Source organism: Chiloscyllium plagiosum, unplaced genomic scaffold (assembly GCF_037043375.1).
Source record: "Chiloscyllium plagiosum isolate Xiang-an unplaced genomic scaffold, Cpla_swu_hap1 HiC_scaffold_4, whole genome shotgun sequence".
Lineage (NCBI taxonomy): Eukaryota > Metazoa > Chordata > Chondrichthyes > Orectolobiformes > Hemiscylliidae > Chiloscyllium > Chiloscyllium plagiosum.
In genome coordinates, this window is record NW_028270142.1 from 70,518,630 (window position 1) to 70,544,140 (window position 25,511).

The 25,511-nt window shown below is 41.3% G+C and overlaps 1 protein-coding gene across 5 annotated transcripts in view; it reads right to left on the reverse strand.

Annotated features, from left to right (window-relative positions):
- dpys (dihydropyrimidinase) overlaps positions 1 to 25,511 on the reverse strand; it is a 119,595-nt gene that overhangs the window by 39,626 nt on the left and 54,458 nt on the right. Inside the window, exons 7-10 of one of the 5 annotated variants that reach the window (XM_043688418.2) lie at positions 23,585 to 23,727; positions 21,627 to 21,834; positions 17,373 to 17,493; positions 6,319 to 6,430 (exon numbers count right to left, since the gene is read on the reverse strand). In XM_043688418.2, coding sequence (XP_043544353.1) covers positions 17,389 to 17,493; positions 21,627 to 21,834; positions 23,585 to 23,727 — 456 coding nt within the window. In that variant the 3' untranslated portion in view covers positions 6,319 to 6,430; positions 17,373 to 17,388. Of the gene's footprint in view, positions 1 to 6,318; positions 6,431 to 11,188; positions 14,426 to 17,372; positions 17,494 to 21,626; positions 21,835 to 23,584; positions 23,728 to 25,511 lie in introns of those variants that run through there. The other 4 variants (XM_087986348.1, XM_043688417.2, XM_043688416.2 and 1 more) reach the window with 4 other exon arrangements.

Here is a 25,511-nt window from a genome sequence, read left to right on the forward strand (position 1 = left end):
GCTGGAGATCAGAGCTGAAAATGTGTTGCTGGAAAAGCGCAGCAGGTCAGGCAGCATCCAAGGAGCAGGAGAATCGACGTTTCAGGCATGAGCCCTTCTTCAGGAATGAGGAAAGTGTACCAAGCAGGCTAAGATAAAAGGTAGGGAGGAGGGACTGGGGGGAGGGGCGTTGGAAATGTGATAGGTGGAAGGAGGTTAAGGTGAGGGTGATAGGCCGGAGTGGGGGTGGGGGTGGAGAGGTCAGGAAGAAGATTGCAGGTCAAGAGGGTGGTGCTGAGTTTGAGGGTTGGGACTGAGACAAGGTGGGGGGAGGGGAAATGAGGAAACTGGAGAAATCTGAGTTCCTCCCTTGTGGTTGGAAGGTTCCTAGGCGGAAGATGAGGCGCTCTTCCTCCAGGCGTCGTGTTGCCATGGTCTGGCGATGGAGGAGTCCAAGGACTTGCATGTCCTTGGTGGAGTGGGAGGGGGAGTTGAAGTGTTGAGCCACGAGGTGGTTGGGTTGGCTGGTCCAGGTGTCCCAGAGGTGTTCTCTGAAACGTTCCGTAAGTAGGCGGCCTGTCTCCCCAAAATAGAGGAGGCCACATCGGGTGCAGTGGATGCAGTAAATGATGTGTGTGGAGGTGCAGGTGAATTTGTGGCGGGACCATTAAAGCCTTATAAGGGTCTCAGCCCACCTCCAGCTTAGTGATTTCTCAGAAGCAGCCTCCTAAATGGGAATTTCCAAGCTCACCATCTTATTGAGGATAGTAGGCAGACTGCCAGAGAGGTCAATATGTCTCACGCAACATGGATGCAGTGTATGAGAAATGCAATGAAATGTAACAATCAGAACGTGGGGTTAGGGGCAAGATGGATAACAGAGAAATCATTTCAGATTGACCACAAGACTGCCTTCCCCTTAATCATTAGGGATATAGCCTTTGACTCAATGGTAGCTCCTCTGAACCCAACTTCCATTAAATTAATGGAATATGCGTATGTTGGCAAGCCCTTTAATTGATTTCTTAATGATTTCATCTGGCAGCTTGCATTGCTGAGCTGGAAGCTGATCTATACTCCCTTCTGCCTCAGGAAGACATTTCTGACAGTGGGACTGTGTCAGGGAGTGCAAGACTTGGTTTATTTTGTTAAGCAGCTTTTTAGTTTGTGCTTTGTTCTGTACTTTCTTAAAAAAATCATATGAAGAATATCCATTGCATTTCCTCCAATTTGGTGAAAAGAATTAAGTGAACAAATGTGATCCACGGTATCCAAATTCTAAACTGGCTACCTAGGAGAAGAATTAATCTAGCAGTTTATGTTTTACCTCATCTCCATTCCATGAAACAAAACCTTCTTGCACCCAATGTAAACAGTTTGTTCTCTCCACCCCCCCACCCCCCGCCCCCCGGTTTCATTTTATGTTACGTTTTAGGTTCGTCTCCGTTTTCATATTAAATATCTTTTATCCTTATGCACCTTAATCTTGCGATAATACCAGTTTATTCACTTGGCAGATTTTCCTGCATTGCAATTAATAAGCGTTCATGCTTCATTGTTTTTCTCATCAATGTTTTAAAAAGTGAAGAAATAAAGTACTTGCTGCAAATGCACTAATTTTATTGTTTCTTCATTGTTTGTACCTTGGCAACTAGTTGAAAAAGTTGTATCAAATGGCAGCGCTGGATATTGGGTACAGATCCCTGGAGCTCCATCTCAATGCTGTCATAGAGTCAGAGTCATAGAGATGTACAGCATGGAAACAGACCCTTCGGTCCTACTCGTCCACGCCGAACACACACCCCAACCCAATCTAGTCCAACCTGCCAGCACCCGGCCCAAAACCCTCCAAACCTTTTCTATTCATATACCCATCCAAATGCCTTTTAAATGTTGCAATTGTACCAGCCTCCTCCACCTCCTCTGGTTCATTCCATACACGTACCACCCTCTGTGTGAAAAAGTTGCCCCGTAGGTCTCTTTTATATCTCTCCCATCTCACCCTAAACCTATGCCCTCTAGTTCTGGACTCCCTGACCCCAGGGAAAAGACTTTGCCTATTTACCCTACCAATGCCCTTCATAATTTTGTAAACCTCTATAAGGTCACCCCTTAGCCTCTGACGCTAGATGGAAAACAGCTCCAGCCTGTTCAGCCTCTCCCTATAGCTCAAATCCTCCAAACCTGGCAACATCCTTGTAAATCTGTTCTGAACCCGTTCAAGTTTCACAACATCTGTCCGATAGGAAGGAGATCAGAATTGCACGCAATATTCCAACAGTGGCCTAACCAATGTCCTGTACAGCCACTACATGACTTCCCAACTCCTGTACTCAATACTCTGACCAATAAAAGAAAGCATACCAAACGCCTTCTTCACTACCCTATCGACCTGCGACTCCACTTTCAAGGAGCTATGAACCTGCACTCTTTGTTCAGCAACACTCCTTAGGACCTTACCATTAAGTGTATAAATCCTGCTAAGATTTGCTTTCCCAAAATGCAGCACCTCGCATTTATTTGAATTAAACTCCACTGCCACTCCTTAGCGCATTGGCCCAATTGGTCAAGATCCTGTTGTAATCTGAGGTAACCCTCTTCGCTGTCCACTACACCTCCAATTTTGGTGTCATCTGCAAACTTACTAACTGTACCTCTTATGCTCGCATCCAAATCATTTATGTAAATGACAAAAGACCCAGCACCGATCCTTGTGGCACTCCACTGGTCACAGGCCTCCATCCCCAACCCCACTCCGGCCTATCACCCTCACCTTAACCTCCTTCCACCTATCACATTTCCAACGCCTCTCCCGCAAAGTCCCTCCTCCCTACCTTTTATCTTAGCCTGCTTGGCACACTCTCCTCATTCCTGAAGAAGGGCTCATGCCCGAAACGTCGATTCTCCTGCTACTTGGATGCTGCCTGACCTGCTGCACTTTTCCAGCAACACATTTTCAGCTCTGATGCAGTCCTCACTTTCTCCTAGCCTTCTTCACTATCCTATCTACCTGTGACTCCACTTTGAAGGAGCTATGAACCTGCACTCCAAGTGTAGAAGTCCTGCTAAGATTTGCATTCCAAAAATGCAGCACCTCACATTTATCTGAATTAAACTCCATCTGCCACTTCTCAGCCCATTGGCCCATCTGGTCCAGATCCTGTTGTAATCTGAGGTAATCCTCTTCGCTGTCCACTACACCTCCAATTTTGGTGTCATCTGCAAACTTACTAACTGTACCTCTTATGCTCGCAGCCAAATCATTTATGTAAATGACAAAAAGTAGAGGACCCAGCACCGATCCTTGTGGCACTCCACTGGTCGCAGGCCTCCAGTCTGAAAAACAACCCTCCAGCACCACCCTCTGTCTACTATCTTTAAGCCAGTTCTGTATTCAAATGGCTAGTTCTCCCTATATTCTGTGAGATCTAACATTGCTAATCAGTCTCCCATGGAGATCCTTGTCGAACGCCTTACTGAAGTCCATATAGATCACATCTACCGCTCTGCCCTCATCAATCCTCTTTGTTACTTCTTCAAAAACTCAATCAGATTTGTGAGACATGATTTTCCACTCACAAAGCTATTTAGTCCAGCTTCAGGATGTATAATCTCTGTAGTATGCATTCCCATTCTGGGTGGCACGGTGGCTCAGTGGTTAGCACGGCTGTCTCATAGCACCAGGATCCAGGTTTGATTGCACCCTGAGGCAACTGTCTGTGTGGACATTTTTCCTGTGTCTGCGTGGGCTTCCTCCCACAGTCCAAAGATGTGCAGGTCAGGTGAATTGGCCATGCTAAATTGCCCATAGTGTTATGTGGATTAGTCAGAGGGAAATTGGTCTGAGTGGTTTACTCTTCGGTGGGTTGGTGTGGACTTGTTGGGCTGAAGGGCCTGTTTCCACACTGTAGGGAAATCTAATCTAACACTAATAATTGCAGGCTATATAAATGTTAATGTCATTACATGGTAATAGATCCATTTCCACTAGGAACAGTGTCAAGGTAGTCTCAATATATTTTTGCACAATATAGCAGAAAAACAACATTTTGATCTCATTATTTTATGTTGATTTAAGGCTAAATAAAACTGACTACCTTCTAAAGCTGAAGTAAACTTATGGTTGCATCAATACAGTTAAGTGAACAAATACCAAACAGTTCACTAGGAATATGACACCTGATTTCAAACCATTCACCAGGAATACTGTTATAAACAGTTGAGAAGACGGAATTGGCTCTCCTCTTTTTGAATCCCTCAGTTGGCTACAACAAAGATTTCTCTTTAGTCCACATAAATTCAATTAAAATATAGCAATGATCAAAATTAAGGTTCCAATCTAATGTTTTGTAAGTCCATATGTCATAGACGCAGAAGTGGGCCATTCATCAAGTCTGACCCACCATTCAATGAAATCATGGCTGATTTGCTGATCCTGAACTCCACTTTCCTGACTTTTCCCCATAACATTTGATTATCTTACTGTTTAAAGGTCTGTCTATCTTAGCCTTAAATATACTTAATGACCTAGCATCGACAGCCCTCTGTAGTACAGAGTCCCACAATTGACTACCCTCTTTTCTTTGTCTTAAATGTGCAACCCCATGAGATTATGTCCTCTGGTTGTAGACTCTCTTACAATGGGAAACAACTTTCTGCATCCACTCTGCCAAGTCTTCTAAGAATCTTGTATATTTCAATAAGGTCGCCTCTGATTCCTCTATATGCTAGCTAGTACAAGCCAAATCTACTCAACTTTTCCAAATAAAAGATGGTCCCTCAATAGCTGGTTGCAGCTTAATCAACTTCTATAGACTGTCTGCAATGCCAGCATATGTTTCCAGAGACATTACTGTCCACAGTATTTCAACTGCGGTTTGAATAGTGCCTTGTGCAGTTTCAGCAAAACTTCCCTACTTTTATAAAATGAAGAACAGCAGATCTGGAAATCTGAAACAAAAACAGAAATTGCTGGAGAAATTCAGCAGGTCTGGCAGCATCTGTGGAGAAAAAGCAAAGTTAATGTTTTGGGTCCACTGATCATTAAACATTCATTTTGCTTTCTCTCCATGGATGTTGTCAGACCTGCTGAGTTTCTCCAGCAATTTCTGCGCTTACTTTCTATTGTTATATTCCATTCCCTTTGAAATAAAAGTTAATATTCCATTTGCCTTCCTATTACCTGCTGAACTTGGATACTAGCTTTTAATGATTCATGGGCAATGACTCCCAAATCTCTCTCTTCTGTAGCTTTCCACATTCTTTCCCCATCAAAATAGTATGCAGCTCCTCTATTCTTCACTCCATAATGAATACCATTGAATTTCCTCACATTATATCCTATCTGCCATGTTTTTGCCCACTGCTTAATCTGTCCATAATTCCTCTGCAAACTCTTTGCGTCATCCTCACTACTTGCCTTCCTTCTATATTTGTGTTGTCTAATGGCAAATGTGGTTACACTTTCCTCATCCAAGTCATTAATGTATAGTATTGATTGCTGATTGCTGTGGCACTCCACTGGTTACAGGTTGCCATTCTGAAATGGCTCATTCATCTAACTGTCTGTCTACTAGTAATTAGCCAATCCTCTATCCATGAGAACATACTATCCACAGGCTCTTATCTTATAAAGTAGCCCATTATGTACTACCTTCTCAAAACTTCTGAAAATCAAGATATATTATATATTATATCTATTGCTTTCCATTTATCTATCCTGCTTGTTTTTTTCTAAAACAATTCTCATAAATTTGTCAGGCATGATTTACCCTTCCTGAAGCCATGTTGACGTTGCTTGATCATCATATGCATTTCCAAATGCTTTATTATTACATCCTTCATAATAGATTCCAATTTTCCCAGAAACAGATACTGAGCTAACTGGCCTATAATTTTTTTTGTGTTGTTTTAAATAAAGTTGTCATATTGTAAGTTTTCTAATTCTCTGGCGACTTCTTGCAGGGAAGAAATAGGAACTTTATCACTTAGTAAACCTTTGAAGATTAATGGTCCAAAATCAGGGACTGAAACAGAATTTTCGACTCAGCAAATAATGTATAAGCAGATCTACTTACATGATTTCTACTCTGGAAGTTCCTGGACAACAGCTTCCCATTTGCAGACAGGGGAGATCTATCCAGGTATCCTCAGAATTAGCAGGGCCAATTCACCTGACCTGCACATCTTTGGACTGTGGGAGGAAACCCACGCAGACACGGAGAACATGCAAACTCCACATAGTTAGTCGCCTGAGGCAGGAATTGAACCCAGGTCTCTGGCGCTGTGAGGCAGCAATGCTAACCACTGTGCCACCCACAGTTTTGCTTTCAGTTGTTGAAGTTATGGTTTGGAGTTGAAGCTGCTATGTACAGCTCTCTTTCTGCTGCTGCAAAAGCTGGAGTTCTCTCTCTGTTGCTCGGTTCATTCTGTTGGTGTTCCTTCTCCTGAACTGGGACAGATGAGGGAAATATGTTTTTGCTGAATTTGCCTTTGTCAAGGATATATTTATGGATGCTGCTATATTGGAACAGTTGATGAGCAGAAGTTAAATAATGTATTACTTGTATTAGTAGTATTTATTAGCATTTTGATAGTGTTAAAGCTTTGTCAAGTCTTCCTTTTTTGTTTGTATTTTAACTATGGTGTAAGAATAAAATGTGCTTTGCTTAAAGCCTAGTAGTTTGACCAATCGAATCACATCTGGAATGCAGTCCCTTACACTTGCCTTTAAATAAGATAGAAGTTAGGGTCTGGGCTATCTCTCTGATCTGTTTTGATCCACAACAATGATGCTTTTCTGATTTAGCACCAATATGGGCTTTTGGTATTATGAAAGTCTTCCAGTCCTTGTGGTTACCAATCCACTTGTTTTTTTCTCTGCCCTTACATTGGCAAGCAGTCATTGAAATGTGGTTCATTTGTGTTTTCTTGAGTGTAGCTTGAGTATTTTGGGAGTTCATATGCAAGAGTAAAGTACACAGTAAATGGCAGGGCCCTTAGGAAAAATTGATATCCAGAAGGATCACGGGGTGCAAGTCTACAGCTTCCTGAAAGTAGTAACATAAGTGGATAAAGTAGTGAAGAATGTATGCACCATGCTTCATCATTTAAGACATTGAGAATAAAAGTTGGCAAGTCATGTATATAAAACTTTAGTCAGGAATATTTGGAATATTGTGTACAGTTCTGGTAGCCATACGATCAGAAGGATGTGGTGCTTTGAAGAGGGTGCAAAAAAGTTCATGAGGATGTTGGCTGGATTAGAGTGTATTAGCTATAAGGAGAGGTTGGACAAACTTGGATTGTTTTGCTGGATCATCAGAGCCTGAGGGAAAACCTAATAGAAGTATATAAAATTGAGGCATGTCGTAATGTGAAATTCTAGGGGACATAGATTAAAGGTGAAAGGGGATAAGTTTAAAGGAGCAAGCTTTTTAGTCAGGGGGTGGTAGATGCCTGGAACATGTTGCCAAGGGAGGTGGTAGAAGCAGATATGATTGTAACATTTAAGATGCATTTAGAAAGACATATGAGCAGGCAGGAAATATAGGGATACAGACTATGTGCAGGCAGATGGAATTTGTTTAAAATAGTATTGTGGTCAGCACAGACATAGTAGGCTAAAGTGCTGTGTCCCATGCCGTTTGATGTTCGAAATGATGAGCGTACTGAACATTGAAAGAGATTATTGTTGTGGTGGCTGTGGGATGGCAATGAACCTCTTACATCACAACGGTAGTGTCCTTAAGATCAGACTTCAGAATTTTCCCTACCTCAATAACTTTTCAATCCCTTCAAGACTGTTTCTTGAGGGCTTCTCTCCTCCTGCTGAGCTCCAACACCCAGCCTCCAGTATCAGAACAGTGACCTTTTGAGCCATCCATCTCCTATTGTGTTTCCTTTGTGCAGTTTCTACTTGTGGTCAGTGTCAGGTCAAGCAGTCAGCAACAACTTTTTAAACTGTTTTTTGTCATTTATAAAAATGATTTGAATGTGAATATGGGAGGAATGGTTAGTAAGTTTGCAGATGACATCAAAATTGGTGGTGCAGTGGGTAATAGAACATAGAACATAGAAGAATACAGCGCAGTACAGGCCCTTGGGCCCTCGATGTTGCGCCGATCCAAGCCCACCTAAACTACACTAACCCACTATCCTCCATATACCTATCCAATGCCCTCTTAAATGCCCATAAAGAGGGAGAGTCCACCACTGTTACTGGCAGGGCATTCCATGAACTAACGACTCGTAATGAAGAAGGTTATCTCACAGTACAGCAGGACGTTAATCAGATGGACCCAGGAGTGGCAGATAGGGCTTAATTTGAAAAATGTGAGGTGTTGCATTTTGGTAAGGCAAATCAGGGCAGGACTTACACACATAATGATAGGTTCCAAGAAAGTGTTGCCAAACAAAGAGACCTTGGGGTGCAGGTTCATCATTCTTTGAAGACAGAGTCATGGTAATGAAGAAGGTGTTTGGTACACTTGCCCTTATTTGTCAGTGCATTGAGTACAGGAGTTGGGATGTCATGTTGTGTCTCTAAGGACATTGGTTAGGCCACCTTTGAAATTTTGCCGGAATAGGAGGGTTTGAACAATAGGGAGAGGCCGGGGCTATGTTCCCTGGAGTGTCAGAGGCTGAGGGGTGACCTGGAGAGGGTGAATAGCCAAAATTAGAGGGCATAGGTTTAAGATGAGACAGGAAGTATATATAAGGGACCTAAAAAATATCTTCACGCAGAGGTGGTGCATGTATGGAATGAGCTGCAAAGAAAGTGGTGGAGGCTGTTGCAGCTACAACATTAGAAAGACATCTGAATGAGTAAATAAATAGGAAGAGTTTGGAGGCATATGGGCCAAATGCAGCATTTGGGACTAGATTTATCGAGGATATCTGGTCAGCATGGATGAGCTGGATGGAAGGGTCTGTTTTCATGCTGTGCAACTCTATGATTTTACAACTTCTTCATACCAAGTTTGGGTAGTCAGAATACTCCCAGCCAAGGAGGATGCTGGGTCCCTCTTGAGCATTCAAGTATCCAGTTGAATACAATGACATAAATGAGGAGGCAGTATGACAATGTCTCAATGCTCTGGGCACAGACAAATTCTCTCATACCCATGGAGGAAATAAAGTATACTATGAATTTGTAAAGGCTGTGGAGGCACATTGGGGCAGTTACTTCAGCACTTGCACATGGTCTCTAGGCCTTAAGCAGCAGTTTAATACTTCGCCTGTATTGTGCATTCTAAAATGTTCTGGTAAAATAGGGTATCTTTCTAATGTTTGCAAATTATTTCTAAAATTGTTAGTTGCAGTCAATAGGGAGTAAGAAAACTCCAAGGGAAAACACAATGTGTTATGAGCTCAGGTAAAAAAACCTGGGATATTTTGAAATTTTTACATGATTTTTGCTGAGTGACCAGAGACTTCAAGCTTTACAAGTGGTTAGTTAATTCTGGCTAGCTCACTACTTTGCATTTGCACATCGGTGGAGTCTGAGGAGGTAGGGGAAGCCCTAAATGAGTTTTTTGTTTTTGTCTTTACAAAAGAAACGAACTTGTAGTGAATGAATAGCAGGTGTGCATGCTGGAATGGATAGAGATAGAGGAAGCTGATGTGCTGAAAATTCTGTAAATCATTAAGATTGACAAGTCGCCAGGCCTGGACCAGATTTGTCCTCGGCTGCTTTGGGAAACAAGAAATGCGATTGCTTCGCCACTTGAGAAGATCTTTGCATCCTTGCTCTCCTGAGGACTGGAGAGAGACAAATGTAATTCCTCTCTTCAAGAAAGGAAATAGGGAAATCCCCGGCAATTACAGACTAGTAAGTCTCACGTCTGTCGTCTGCAAGGTGTTAGAAAGGATTCTGAGGGATGGGATTTATGACCATCTGGAAGAGCATGGCTTGATTAAATGCAGTCAACACGGCTTTGTGAGAGGCAGGTCATGCTTCACAAACCTTATTGAGCTCTTTGAGGATGTGACTAGAAAAGTTGATGAGGGTCAAGCTGTGGATGTGGTGTATATGCACTTCAGCAAGGCATTTGATAAGGTTCCCCATAATAGGCTCATTCAAAAGTCAGGAGGAATGGGATACAGGGGAACTTAGCTGTCTGGATACAGAATTGGCTGGCCAACAGAAGACAGCAAGTGGTAGTAGAAGGAAAATATTCTGCCTGGAAGTCAGTGGTGAGTGGTGTTCCACAGGGCTCTGTCCTTGGGCCTCGACTGTTTGTAACTTTTATTAATGACTTGGATGAGGGGATTGAAAGATGGGTCAGCAAGTTTGCAGATGACACAAAGGTTGGAGGTGTTGTTGACAGTATAGAGGGCTGTTGTAGGCTGCAGCGGGACATTGACAGGATGCAGAGATGGACTGAGAGGTGACAGATGGAGTTCAACATGGATAAATGCGAAGTGATGCATTTTGGAAGGTCAAATTTGAAAGCTGAGTACAGGATTAAGGATAGGATTCTTGGCAGTGTGGAGAGACAGAGGGATCTTGGAGTGCAGGTACATAGATCCCTTAAAATGGACAGGGTTGTTAAGAAAGCATATGGTGTTTTGGCTTTCATTAACAGGGGGATTGAGTTTAAGAGTCGTGAGATCTTGTTGCAGCTCTATAAAACTTTGGTTAGACCGCACTTGGAATACTGCGTCCAGTTCTGGTCGCCCTATTATAGGAAAGATGTGGATGCTTTGGAGATGGTTCAGAGGAGATTTACCAGGATGCTGCCTGGACTGGAGGGCTTATTTTATGAAGAGAGGTTGACTGAGCTAGGACTTTTATCATTGGAGAAGAGGAGGAGAGGGGACCTAATTGAGGTATACAAGATAATGAGAGGTATAGATAGAGTTGATAGCCAGAGAACTATTTCCCAGGGCAGTAATGGCTAACACGAGAGGTCATAGTTTTAAGCTGGTTGGAGGAAAGTATTGAGGGGATGTCAGAGGCTGTTCTTTACACAGAGAGTTGTGAGACCATGGAATGTGTTGCCAGCAGCAATTGTGGAAGCAAGGTCATTGGGGACATTTAAGAGACTGCTGGACATGCATATGGTCACAGAAATTTGAGGGTGCATACATGAGGATCAATGGTCGGCACAACATCATGGGCTGAAGGGCCTATTCTGTGCTGTACTGTTCTATGTTCTATATATTTGATTTGTTAAGTTTACCACATAACGTGATTACAAAAATAAAAGCAAGGACAGCCAAAGTAAGCTTTTGTGCACTTTTAAGATCTTTATTGATATTTTAAGTTCACCAAACATAGTCCCAGATTTTGATAATTCATCATAAAATTAAACCACATAAGGCACTTGAGATAAGTTAACGATTTCAGTTTGATAATTTTACTTTGAGATCACTAGGCTGCAGAGTATAGAGATGATGCATTCTATTTTAAATACAGAAAGTTGCAGTCATTGTAGTATTTCTAACAATTCTATTAAAAAATCCTCTTAACCAAAAAAGGTCCAAGGTAATGGAGAACAGCTAGGCTATGTGCCAGAATTTAAACTCCTTGTTAGGTTTATCATGGAGTTTTATCAATAAAGGTATACAATCGTGAACTAGAACAAATCTGAATTAAAACAGTTTTTTTTTAACCTATTTAGATACATCAGAAATTAAGAACCACCTTCACTGGTGATTCTGTGGGGAACATACTGCATGGTATGATACTCGGCTATAAAGATGAGAAAAAAGTCACAGGTTGGATCACTTCCCTGTTGATTTGTGTGTTCTTAACTAGTCATTTACATTTTCACATTAAATTTAGACAAAAAAAACCCATGAGATAACAGACTACTCAGATAAGCTTATGTGTTATGTAAATTTGCATACCTGTTTATCGATGCAAAGAAAAATACTAGTTGCACTCTCAGTGCACTGAGAGTATTTATTTATATGCAAGACTGTACGGATCATTGAGATTCTCTCCACTAGAACAGCATGAATATTTCTGAATTAAGATTGTGGGTCAGTATGGACTTGATATGCCGAAAGGCCTCCTTGCACACTCTAGGAATTCTATAGTTATAGATGAGAGGTCAGGTACTGTCCTCCTGACCTGCCCATCACCTTTCCCAGCTATCCGCTCCACCCTCCTCTCTGACCTATCACCTTCCCCTCACGCCTATCACATTCTCAGCGACCTTCACCCCCATCCCCCCTCCCATTTATCTCTCAGTCCCCCCTGGCCCACAAGCCTCATTCCTGATGAGGGGCTTATGCCTGAAATGTCGATTCTCCTGCTCCTCGGATGCTGTGCTTTTCCAGCACCATATTCTCAACTCTGATCTCCAGCATCTGCAGTTCTCACTTTCTTCTATGATGTTATAACATGAGTCATGTAAACATTAATTGGATTTAATTCTTTTCAAAAACTGATAGGAAGGAAGGAGATTTATATCTTTGGAGGATGTTTTTGTCCCTAGGTACACCCCCCTCAGAAGATGGTACACCATTCTCTCTCACATTTCAACCCCATCCCTGAGTAGCAATTAAGTTTTCATATCATGTGAGGACATTACCAGTTCAGTTTGTCCAATTCTCTCTCTACAAGTTGCAACTGAAACTAATCCTTCAGAGATTCACAAGGCTGGCAGTCAGGAAGAAGTTGAGTACTTAATGTAACAGCGGCTTAAATTCCACAAACTACTGTTAACACATTATGTTTTGTGTTGGATGTAATATGTTGTGCTTAGAGTAAAAGTGACAGATTTCTTTTTAATACTTTTTATGGGATATCTGTGTTGCTGACTTACCCAAGCACAATTACCCTGGAGAAGACAATGATGGGCTATTTTGTTGAACTGCACTGCAATTGATGTATTTTAGATTTTTAAGACAGTGGCTATTTTTTCACTGTGATACAGAGTTTGTCTCCCCTATAACCTCAGCAGAAACTGTCAGGCATCCACAACACGCTGTGGGGGGGCTGACAAGAGGTCCACTCTCTGGAACTTGCCAAACTGATTAGCTGATAGCTCCAACAGTCCTAGTAATGCTAAACACTGCCAGGTCTATAGAGGGAAGGCAGGCCTATAGAGTGAGGGAAATCTGTGAACAGATCTTATTTTACTACTCTGGGATGGGGGTTTAAAGATGAGAGAGAATGGTATACCATCTTCTGAGGGGGGTGTCCCTGAGGGGCAAGAACACCCTCCAAGGATGTAAATCTCCTTCCTTCTTATCAGTGTTTTTAAAAGAAAACTTTCAAAATGATTGCCTGCCCCAACTCTCCCCTAAATTATGGTATGGGCAGTGTAATATTGGGCTTTTAATGAATTCATCTGACTCTTAATTATTAATGTATAAATAGAGGGCGCTACTAATTTCTGTGCCTACCCACCCCACATTATGGACAAAGTGAAGACTGCAGATGCTGGAGACCTGCATTGGAAAAGCACAGCGGGTCAGGCAGCATCCGTGGAGCAGGAGAATTGATATTTTGGGTCTTGGGTGAGTGGAAAGGTGGTGGTTTGGACATCACTCTACTTTACATGCCCTGCCTCTCAAAAATCATGTAGTAGGCCATGTAACATCGAGCTCATAGTGTCAAGTCAGGATAGTGTCTCACTTTGAGGGGAACCTGCAGGTAATAGTTCTGATGCATCTGCTAAGTCCTGCCCAAGGAGTACAGTTTGAAGGTGCTAATGAAGGAGCTTTGGTGAGTTGTGTGTCTTGTAAATGATAATTCACCGTTAGCGCTGAAAGGAGTGCATATTGAAGGTGTTATGAGGTGCTAATCAAGCAGGCTGTTTTGTCTTGGATGGTTGTTGGAAAGCACTCATCCAGGCAAGAGACTAAACAATAAGGCACACTAGGAAATTACCAACTCCAAAAAATTCTGGCCCAATTTCTGTATAGTATGACTTTAAAAATGTTTTTTTTTATGCATCTCTAGATTCACTACCTTGCATCATGCTTACGAAATAGAGGAGTAGACCATTCAGTTCCTTGAGTCAATCTACGATTTAAAGAGATTATGATTAAGATCCACTTTGGTGGATTTCCCCTCAGAATTTATCCTTTACATCCACTCTTATTATTCTAATAAAAATATGCAACAATCTATTTAAAGTTGATATGATTCTTATGAGTACTTATCATGTAATAAAATTCTGTCAGCATGACCTCTTTCAATTAAACAAGTCACACGAAAGTAGTATAACTTTCACTGAGTGCAGTGTCGTATCTTCTACATAGAACATAGAACATAGAAGAATACAGCGCAGTACAGGCCCTTCGGCCCTCGATGTTGCGCCGATCCAAGCCCACCTAACCTACACTAGCCCACTATCCTCCATATGCCTATCCAATGCCCGCTTAAATGCCCATAATGAGGGAGAGTCCACCACTGCTACTGGCAGGGCATTCCATGAACTCACGACTCTCTGCCAGTTCTGAGGATTCTTTATAACAGGCGTTCCTGGGAAGAACAAGCAACAGAATAACTTTTTGATTTCTTATACAACCAGCATTCCATTTAGCCTGTATGATAACTTATGTAAAATGCAATATTTTCTGAATACATCAAAATCATCCCTGATTTCTAAAGCTTGCCCATAGATCACTCTGCATGTAGATCAAATTCAGGTGCAAATTATACAGTAAATGGGAGAATGGGAAATAACTACAAATTCACCCTGTACCAAGTTAGCAGTGGAAGCTGAAACAAATGTACTTTCTTGCAGTCATTGTAATTAATGTTCAACTTATGGCATTTAAGATGGAGTGTGAGGCACAAATATAGTAGGTTGGAAGAACAACCTTCAGTAATGCTATGACCATCACAGCAATAATGTTTATGATTGCCTTGATTATGTACATTGTACTGCAGGACTTGATGCTTCCTCTCATTGGCAAGTATAATTTACATTATAGAAGGATCCGGGTGTACAGGTCCACAAATCCCTAAAAGTGGCATCATGGATGGATAAGTTGGTCAAGAAGATATACAGCACATTGGGTAAATAGTTGTAATGAAGCAACAAAGAAATTTACAAATTGATATAAATGAATGATCTGGAGGAAAATGTAGGTGGTCTGATTAGTAAGTTTGTGGATGACACCAATATTAGTAGAGTTGCAGATCATGAGGAGGATTGTTAAAATATACAGCAGGATATTGATTGCAGATTTGGGCAGAGAAATAGTAGATAACGTTTAATCCAGATAAATGCAAGGTGATCTATTTTGGATACCAAATTCAGGTGCAAATTATACAGTAAATGGGAGAACTCTTAATATTTACATTATAGAATGATCCGGGGGTACAGGTCCACAGAAGCCTGAAAATGGCATCACGGATGGATAAATTAGTCAAGAAAGTATACAGCACATTGACCCATTGGCAGGGACATCAAATATTAGAAGTTTGAAGGTTATGTTACAGTTGTATAAAACTTCAGTCAGGCCACATTTGGAACACTGCATGCAGTTCTGGTCACCACGATGTAGAAGGACATGAATGCTTTGGAGCGGGTACAGACAGTTTACCAGGATGTTGTCTGGTCTGGAGGGTTTTGGTTACGAAAAGCGGTTGTATGGACTCCAATTGTTTTCACTGGAGAGATGGAGGCTGAACGATGACTTGATAGAGGTTTGTAAAATTTACTATAGGCATCGATAGGGTGGATAGTCAGAGGCTTTTTCCCAGGGTTGAAAGGTCAACTATAAGAAGGCACAGATTTAGAGTGAGAGGGAGAAAGTTTAGGGGAGAAGTGAGAGGAAAGTTTTTCCTGGAACACACAAGCAGTGGAGGTGGTGAAAGTAAGCATGTTAGGAATGTTTAAGGTGTATCTTGATAGACACATGAATTGGAAGTAAACAGAGGGTTAGAAACAGTATATGGATAATAAATGGTAGATCTAAATAAGTACTAGGAATACATGCAGGACAGAAGGGTCAGTTCCCGAGCTGTATTGTATTGTATTGATAAGGATTAGTTACATGAATGGCCAAAATTTGGCACACCAAGTTTAACACAGATAAGCATGAGGTTATCCATTTTGATTAGAGGAATAGAAAGGTAATCTCTTATCTAAATAGAGAGAAACTTTATAGTGCAGAGGGATTTATGGGTCCTTGTGACATGAATCACAGAAAACTAGTAGCAGGTACATCAGATAATGAGGAATGCAAATAGAATTTTGGAGTTTATTGCTAAAGGAATAGAATATAAAAGTAGGGAAATGCTGCAATTGTTCAAGTCAGAGTAAGTTCACTAGATTGATCCCAGAGATAAGACATTCGTCTTATGAAGACAAATTGAGCTGTTTAGACCTACGTTTGGCTTATGGGCAGCATGGTGGCTCAGTGGTTAGCACTGCCCCCTCACAGTGCCAGGGACCCAGGTTCACTTCCACTGTCAGGCAACTGCCTGTGTGCAGTCTGCACATTCTCTATCTGTGTGGGTTTCCACTGGGTGCTCTATTTTCTTCCCACATTCCAAACATGTGCAAGTTAGGTGGATTGGCTAAATTAACCAAAGTGTTCAGGAATGTGTAGGTTAGGTATGTTAGCCATACAGGGAAAAGATGAGTCTGGGAGGGGCAGTGTGGACTCGTTGGGCCAAATGGCCTGTTTCCACACTTTAAGGATTCTATTCTGTTCTTATTTGGAACCCTGAAGAATCAGAGGATATATAATGTAGGTATTTAAGATGCTAAAGTGGACTGACAAAAGTAGTTGTAAAAAGAATGCTTCCTCATGTAGGGCAATCTAGAATTATAGATCATAGTTTTAGGATAAGGGATGGAAGGTTTAAAAAACAGATGAGAAATTTTCTTTCAAAGGGTTGTGCCTCTGTGGAATTTCCTACTGCAGAGTGCAATGGACATTGAATAAATTTAATGGACAAGCCTAATTCTAATTCAAAAAGCATAGTAATTCCCAGAGGACGTCCCTTCTACTCAGACCTTGAAGTTACAATTTGTGTGAACTGGGTCCAGGTCTCTGCAGCATATATCAGTTTCTTAATCTGGAGTTATGAGAAATATTTACATAAGTACGAGGCCTGATTCATTGAGAGCTGCTCCACATAGGTATAGAGCCGACTCATGACTGCAGCCCTTTAAATTAGCAAGATTGTCAAAACATTTGTATGCCTCAACTAAATGCAAGATCCAAACTGTAGCATTGGTGGTTGTAAGAAGTTCCTGGCTAAGAGCAGTGTGAATGAAGTATCTGAGTGACTTTCTTTCACAACTTGAATTTCATTCCAACAATGAGTTCACCCTGATGCATATTCTGACGACAAAAAAACCCCACAAAATATAATTACTTTGACATGAGTTCTTTCTTATCAAGATATCCAGAACATTTGAGCATTACCATATACTAACCATTTCAAACCAGAACTGGGTTCTACATACCAGAAAGGGTAAATGTTCAATGACATGACTGTTTTCCACAATGGTGGGATGTGGTAGTTGGAGACGGTGACATTACTTCTCCTTGGTATGGCTCCCTTTGTACTGGTGTAGGCAGACAAACCTGTATTTTAACAACGCTGATTAATTTGGTTCAACTTGGATTGTAGCATACTTGCTCTTTTTAAAACTTTAACAAAAGTGGGGAATTTTATGGTCACTAAAGTAAAGGATATTAGTGCCAAACAGTGTAATATTCTCTACTATTTAATTGCATCAACCACTCCCAAATCCAATGGATCAAAATCACCATGGCCATCATTGAAATTCCGAGCTAAACTTTTGGGATTACCAGCTCTGATGCGAGTTGTATACATAGTGTGCTTACAGTTGGCAGGGAGATGAGACTTCCACTGAACCCCAGAAGTGATTAGATTAGATTACATTACATTACATTACAGTGTGGAAACAGGCCCTTCGGCCCAACAAGTCCACACCGACACGCCGAAGCGTAACCCACCCATACCTCTACATTTACCCCTTACCTAACACTACGGGCAATTTAGCATGGCCAATTCACCTGACCTGCACATCTTTGGACTGTGGGAGGAAACTGGAGCACCCGGAGGAAACCCACGCAGACAAGGGGAGAACGTACAAACTCCACACAGTCAGTTGCCTGAAGTGGGAATTGAACCCGAGTCTCTGGCGCTGTGAGGTAGCAGTGCTAACCACTGTGACACCGTGCCGCCCACAAGTGAAGGGATAACATCCTAAATCAGTCCCAATTGACTGAGCACCATATTAGCACTTGCCTTTTATAAATTGTGGAAAGTTTTTGGATAGCAACACATCAGTTAAGAAGCAGCCTACAAACTTGCCCTGACTACTCTAGTAGTGTGGTGGCAGTGCCCCTACCTGTGGGTCAGGAGGTCTGGATTCAAGCTGGACTTGCCCAGGTATGTGACACATGTCAGAGCAGGTTGATTTAAAATAACTACAAATGCACCCTGTACCAAGTTAGCAGTGGAAACTGAAACAAATGTACTTTCTTGCAGTCATTGTAATTAATGTTCAACTTATAGCATTTAAGATGGAGTGTGAGGCATAAATATAGTAGGTTGGAAGGATAACCTTCAGTAAGGCCTGAAAGCATATGACCATCACAGCAATAATGTTTATGATTGCCTCTCATTGGCAAGTATAATTGTTGAGAAATAATAAACATCAAAATAGACAAACAGGAGGCTGAAAGAACACAGCATCAGAAAGTGGAGCATCAGGAAGTGGAGAAGTCACTGTTTTGGGTCAAGACCCTACATCAGGATAAATAAACAATAAATATCAGGCTTCCTCAATTGAACGGTGTGACTAACCGTAGCACACTTGAACTGCTGTTCAGATTAAAATGTGGTGTTAATAAAATATCAGATTTCACAGAACCAATCTCCAAAGGTAGACGAAAGCAATAAGAATGGAAAATATTAGTTTAAAATAATTACATTTATGCATACTTTTTCAATTATTACTAATCACTGCTCTCAGGTTTAAAGCACTTGAAACCTGTAAGTTGGACAAACAGTGATATAACACAAGCATTCTTACAGGAGCATCAATGGAGAATGTTTATTCACTTACTAACTATATGAAAAAAATAAAGAAGGTTTGGAAAAGTAGATCTTGGCAAGGATTCAACTGATTTATTTTTAATGAGAAGTTGCTTATTTTTGCACCCTTCTTTCCTGTGTGGTAATTGTTGGCATATAATCAACCCAGTCAAATTTGGTACTGGACATCCTATTCCCAATTTATTTAAAACAATTATGTAACATCTGGCAGGGGAAAGGAAGAAAAGCTGGGACCACATCAGTTAAGAAGCAGCCTACAAAGGAAGGAGCATCGGATGTGTGTTTCACATCACATCCTGCACCCCCAAAACCCATCAAGGGGGAATGCTCAGTGTTTACTTTATTCCTCCCTCTATGGAAACTTTTCCTATAACCCTCCTGTTGTGATGACAATAGGTTGTGGAATTAATCATGAAGCACAAAACCAATATTCCATTCAAATTACATATGTGCAGTTGCTCCAAGGTCCTGCTGATGGCAAGTCGTGTTGCCAGTCTTGGCACTGACTTCTGGTTCCGAAAGAAAATTAGAGGGAACACTGACCAAGATTATAACGATAATATGTGCATTTATGTTGACAAATATTTAATGAAATTATGCACATGGATTTGTTTTAAAGAGCATGGTATTTCTTCTTCCAAAATTTAACAGAATGGAAATTACATGGCTTGGCTGTTCAACAGAACTATTTTATTTTTTATCCACGTTCCTGTCTACCCTTAACACTCCCAAAGGGTTGTTCGACTTCTGCAAAGAGCTCAAACAGGTTTAAACAGGTTTTCCTCAAATTCATAAATCTCATGATTTATTATTCAGATACAACAACAAAATATACCTCTAACTGAAGGCAACAGCACTTGTAAATATGTCACCACATCCATAGACTGGAGATGTGCAAAATACAATCTGCCTCTGCTGCAGGAAAACCAATAAGTACTGCATTCAGACCAGGAATTAGGACTCTTCTGTTATTTTAACTAACGGATCAAGTCGCTTGAACTTGCTAAAGTTTGGGCCCAGAAGTCAAAATCAATGCCTCATTTTACCGCAGATTACTTTCTCAAGCACTCAAAACAATTTTACCGAATAGCCTCAAGCAATCAATTTCAAATCCGAAGCCATACATCTTGAATAGTTTCCACTAATACAAATGGGAAAAGGCTATACTAACTCAAAGAGGAATGAAAGCTTCAAGATGGCTCAAGAGTATAAACCTGTTAGCTAGCAGATGACACCATGGTGTACTGGACAGTTAAGGTTAGCTCAGAGAGCACCGGGGCCTTAGTCAGATGAGTCAATAGGCTAAGGGGTGGCAAATAGATATTAATTTAGATATGAGGTGTTGCTTTTTGCTTAGGCAAATCAGGGCAGGACTTATGGCACTTAATGATAGGCGCCTGGAGAGTATTGCTGAACAAAGAAACCTTGGAGTGCAGATGCATAATTCCTTAAAAGTGGAGTCACTGGTAAATAGGATAGTGAAGAAAGCATTTGGAATGCTTGCCTTCATTGGTCAGTGCATTAAGAAAAGAATTTGGGATATCATGTTTGCACTGTGCAGGACATTAGTGAGGCCATTTTTAGAACACTGCTATAAATTTTGGTCTCCCTTATAGGAAAAAATGTTGTTAAACTTGAAAAGGGTTGAGAAAAGATTTACAAGGATATTGCCAGAGTTGGAGGGTTTGAGCTACTGAGAGGCTGAAAAGGCTGGGTTTCTTTCTTTCTGGAACAGAGACGGTGGAGTTACCTTTATAGAGGTTTATAAAGTTATGTGGGGAAAGGATAAAGTGAAAAACCAAGGTCTTTTTATGAGGGTAGGGGAGTCCAAAACCAGAGGGCAAAAGGTTTAAGGTGAGAGGGGAAAGATTTAAAACGGACAATTTTTTCATGCAGAGGATGGTGCGTGTGGAATGAACTGACAAAAGAAGTAGTGGAGGCAGACACAGTTACATGGGTACATGAATAGGAAGGGTATAGAGGGGCATTCTTAATGAAGGGCTTATGCCCAAAATGTTGATTCTCCTGCTCTTCTGATGCTGCCTGACCTGCTGTGCTTTTCCAGTATCACACGTTTTGACTATGATCTCCAGTATCTGCAGTCCTCACTTACTCCTGTATAGGGATATGGGCCAAACACTGGTAAATGGGACTAAATCACGGCATGTGGCTCAGTGGTTAGCCCTGTTACCTCACAGCGCCAGGAAACCAGGTTCGATTCCCACCTCAGGCAACCGTCTGTTTGGAGTTTGCACGTTCTCCCTGTGTCTGCGTGGGTTTCCTCCCAGAGTCTGAAGATGTGCAGGTTAGGTGAATTGGCATGCTAAATTGCTTGTAGTTTTAGGTGCATTAGTCAGGGGTAAATATAGGGGAATAGGTCTGGGTGGGTTATTCTTTGGAGGACTTATTGGGCTAAAGGGCCTGTTTCCGCACTGGAAGGAATCTATACATCAGTTCAAGATATCTGGACAGGTTGGACCAAAGGGTTTGTTTTCATGCTGTATTATTCTATGACTCTATATGCAGGTTAATGGAAAAACAATATCTGGGAAATGACTCAGTCACAAGCGAGAAGGCAGATAGTGATTTCAACCCCGTGTAAGAACTTTTGTTTAGAGCGGACACTTACCTCATCACGCTGTTTGATTCTCTTGAAGACATAGTCTGCAAAGGGTTTTCGAGGAATATATTTCCCGCTTCCTTGCATAACGTGCAAAATTCCATCTTCATACACTACTTTACCTCGTGAAATAGTAACCAAAGGGACCCCATGGCACACCATTCCTTCGAAAATGTTGAAATCTACTAGCTGGTGATGTGTTTTGGCTGAAATAGTTCTGTTTGTAATGAAAAGATTAAATAAAAATGACTGCGCCACTAATAAACAGAAATCAAATACAAAGAGTTAGCAATAGACTAAACACGTAACTCGCTAATTATTGCTGAAAAGGGAGCGTCATTAATTTGAAGTTTTGCATTATTGTGTGACCTAATCAATCAAAACGTAAACAAACTGTCTCCAACAATGATCATTAATCCCATCGGTATACTGATACTTCCCCAGAGTTCTTCATATATTCAGCCTTGGATCTTTGTTCTTCTTCATCAACATGCTTCACTTGGTAACATCCAAAAGGTGTTGACCGACATCACCTAGACATCACTCTTTATCACTCATTTTGATCTCTCTACTAACTGGTGTCTGAGTGGTTATATGACATCCAGTCTTGTATAAGACACAATTTCCCCCAATTTAACACTGGAAGAAACTGGTCCATTATCATCAGAGCATGTTAAAAAACTCTTATCAGTTACATTCTTGTTTCAGGGATCCAGACTGTTTACTAGCTGACTTTTTTTTTCCCTCTATTGGCATGGACCTCAAATTTTTAACTCAATCTTCATCATCAACAAGACAGCTTTTTTTAATATGATAAAATCTCACATCTCAGCCCAATCCCATCCTATGCACTCATCTATGCCTTTTTCTCCAGGCTGCAATTCTGGCCTGCCTCCCCTCATAACTACTTTGATCATGTTCTTTTCTGTTCCAAGATCTGTTCACTAATCTCTTTCCTGATACATTTTGGCCTTCTCATTCCCTATCTCCGCCTTATGTCTCTCTGAGCTTTCCAGTCTTCAATCTGCAATCTTATCCAACCCTGCTGGCTCTTAAAAAGGTTGACAAAATTGTCAGTAAAAAACAGGAGTATGAAATGAAACTTGGATGTTTATCAAAATTAGCATCCAATTGTACAAATTTACAATTGAGAAATATTTGTCTCAATTATAGATACATATATTGAGGATTTTTCACAAAAAACCAACATGTGGGTTATTTGGGTTCATAAACAGACAAAAAGAATAAAACAGCGATTATGCTGGAACTTCAAAAATGACTGACTTATCATGGTGGCCAATTCTGGGCACCACACTCCAGGGATGGTGCATAGACTTTTGAAAGGGTACAGAAAGAAACCATTGATTCCACATACCTTTAAGTTTGTCAGGCATCAGTCTTCAGGAATGAAAGATCGAATAATCTACACTTGTTCTTCTTGAAAGGGTGGAGGTTAAGTGGTGACTTATCTCAAGATGATGAGATTTTATGGACTAGATAAAGAAGGGTTGATTCTTTGGATCAGTGTTCAATAACCAGAGGTCACAGATTTCTAATCAAGATGAGAAGATCAGAAATTCTTTGACTCAGCAATAAGCCGCCTTCTGTGCTGCAACCTACTATGGTTCATATTTACTTCTACAACTGCCAAATATTTCAAGTGAAAATAGTTTTTGTCAGTGAGTTGGGGCCTGTGAAGAGCCCCATTCATGGGAAATTGGATTTTACATGGAGCCCTTGAACAGGCATTAAGTCCAGTTTATTATCATCAAGTAGTTTAATACTTTAAAAAATGGGCCACACCAATTTAATACTGGAACCAACATCTGTGCAGAATTGGTTACCTGACCACAGAATTGAGAGGTTTTGCACCCTTTTTAGGCATAAATGGGTATTGTGGACACCAATTCATGTTTAAATATCTCTAGACAAGGGAATTGTAGCTTTTCTCTAGTTCAACACTTTACCTAACAGCATGTGGGTCCCAGATTACAATGTCAGCATCCGAGCCTTTGGCTATTATTCCCTTCTTAGGATATAGGTTGAAGATCTTTGCTGCATTGGTGCTGGTCACTGCCACAAACCTATTCTCATCCATTTTACCACTGTGCTGAAAGAGAAAAGGCACAGATTGTTTGCCAGTCCTCCAAATAAAAACACAAAAATTAACAACTTGATCGCTTCAATACATCTGTAATGGAATATTATCACAGGCAGTTATATGATAGTGATCAATGTCTGGAATGTAGAATCCAACGAGAAAATCAGAGTTAAGCTGCTGATAATGCATAACTAACAGCAAGGTTGCTCCAAGTTACTGGTGGAGGCATCTTTCTCATTTGTGTCCATTCCCTCAGCTGCTAATTTATGTGAGTATGAATAAGACAATCTGTTTTATTAAATTTTTAAATATATAGTGAAAAATATCTTCATTATCTGGGAACATGATTTGGAGATGCCGGTGTTGGACTGGGGTGTACAAAGTTAAAAATCACACACCAGCAGGTTATAGTCCAACAGGTTTAATTGGAAGCACACCAGCTTTCGGAGGGTCCCTCCTTCATCAGGTGGTAGTGGAGGGCTCAATCCTAACACACAGAATTTATAGCAAAAATTTACAGTGTGATGTAACTGAAATTATACATTGAAAAATTGATTGTCTGTTAAGCCTTTCATCTATTAGAATACCGTGATAGTTTCACTTCTTTCATGTGTAAATCACAAAACCTTTTTTTAAAAGGTTGCATTCTCGGGTTAGCTGTTAACAATGGTGATAGCTAGACAATATGTTGAAGGTGTTGGCCCCCTGTGTTCTCTGTCTATGCCATGATGTTCAGACTGATTCTAATCTAAAAAGTGAGATAACGGAGTTTTACATGAATGCATGCAGTTTTTGAGCAAAGTACAATGTAACCCTGCAAGTACAAATTCATCACACAAAATATATGTGTGCATGTGGGTCTTTGTCTGTCTGTGTGTATCTGTCTGGGTTGGGGGTTGTGAGTATGAGAAAGTGTATGTGTGTGTGTAGTGAGTGCAGAGTGTCTTAAGTCTGTGAGGAGGTGCGTGTGTGTGTGTGTCTGTGTCTGTAAGGGTGTGTATGGGTGTCTGTGTGCGCGTCTGTGTATATGTGTGTCCGTGTGTATGTGTGTATAGGAGGGCCTGTGTGTGTGTGAGAGAGTGTGTGTGTACGAGTATCTGTGTGTGTGTGTGTAGTGCAATGGTGGTCACCTGTAATGTGACACGAACCCAAGGTCCCGGTTGAGGCCCTCCCAATGGGTACCGAACTTAGCTATCAGCCTCTGCTCGGCCACTTTTCTCTGCTGCCTGTCCTGAAGTCCACCTTGGAGGATGGTCACCCAAAGGTCCGAGGTCGAATGTCCTGGACCACTGAAGTGTTCCCCAACTGGGAGGGAACACTCCTGTCTGTTGATTGTTGTGCGGTGCCCATCATCCGTTGTCTTGGCCTTTACTCGGTTTCCCCAATGTACCATGCCTCTGGGCATCCTTGCCTGCAACGTATAAGATAGACAACGTTGGCTGAGTCACATGAGTACCTGCTTGGCACACCTTCCTCATTCCTGAAGAAGGGCTTATGCCCGAAACGTCGATTTTCCTGCTCCTTGGATGCTGCCTGACCTGCTGCGCTTTTCCAGCAACACATTTTTCAGCTCACATAAGTACCTGCCATGTACAAGGTGGGAGGTGTTCCCACGCGTAATGGTGGCACCTATGTCCACACTCTAACATGTCTTGCAGCGCCTACTGTGACAGGGTTGCATGGAGTTGTCCTGAGAGCCGGGCAGCTTGCTACGAAAAACGATCTGTTTGAGGTTTGGCAGTTGTTTAAAGGCAAGTAGTGGAGGTGTGGGGAAGGTCTTGGTGAGGTGCTTA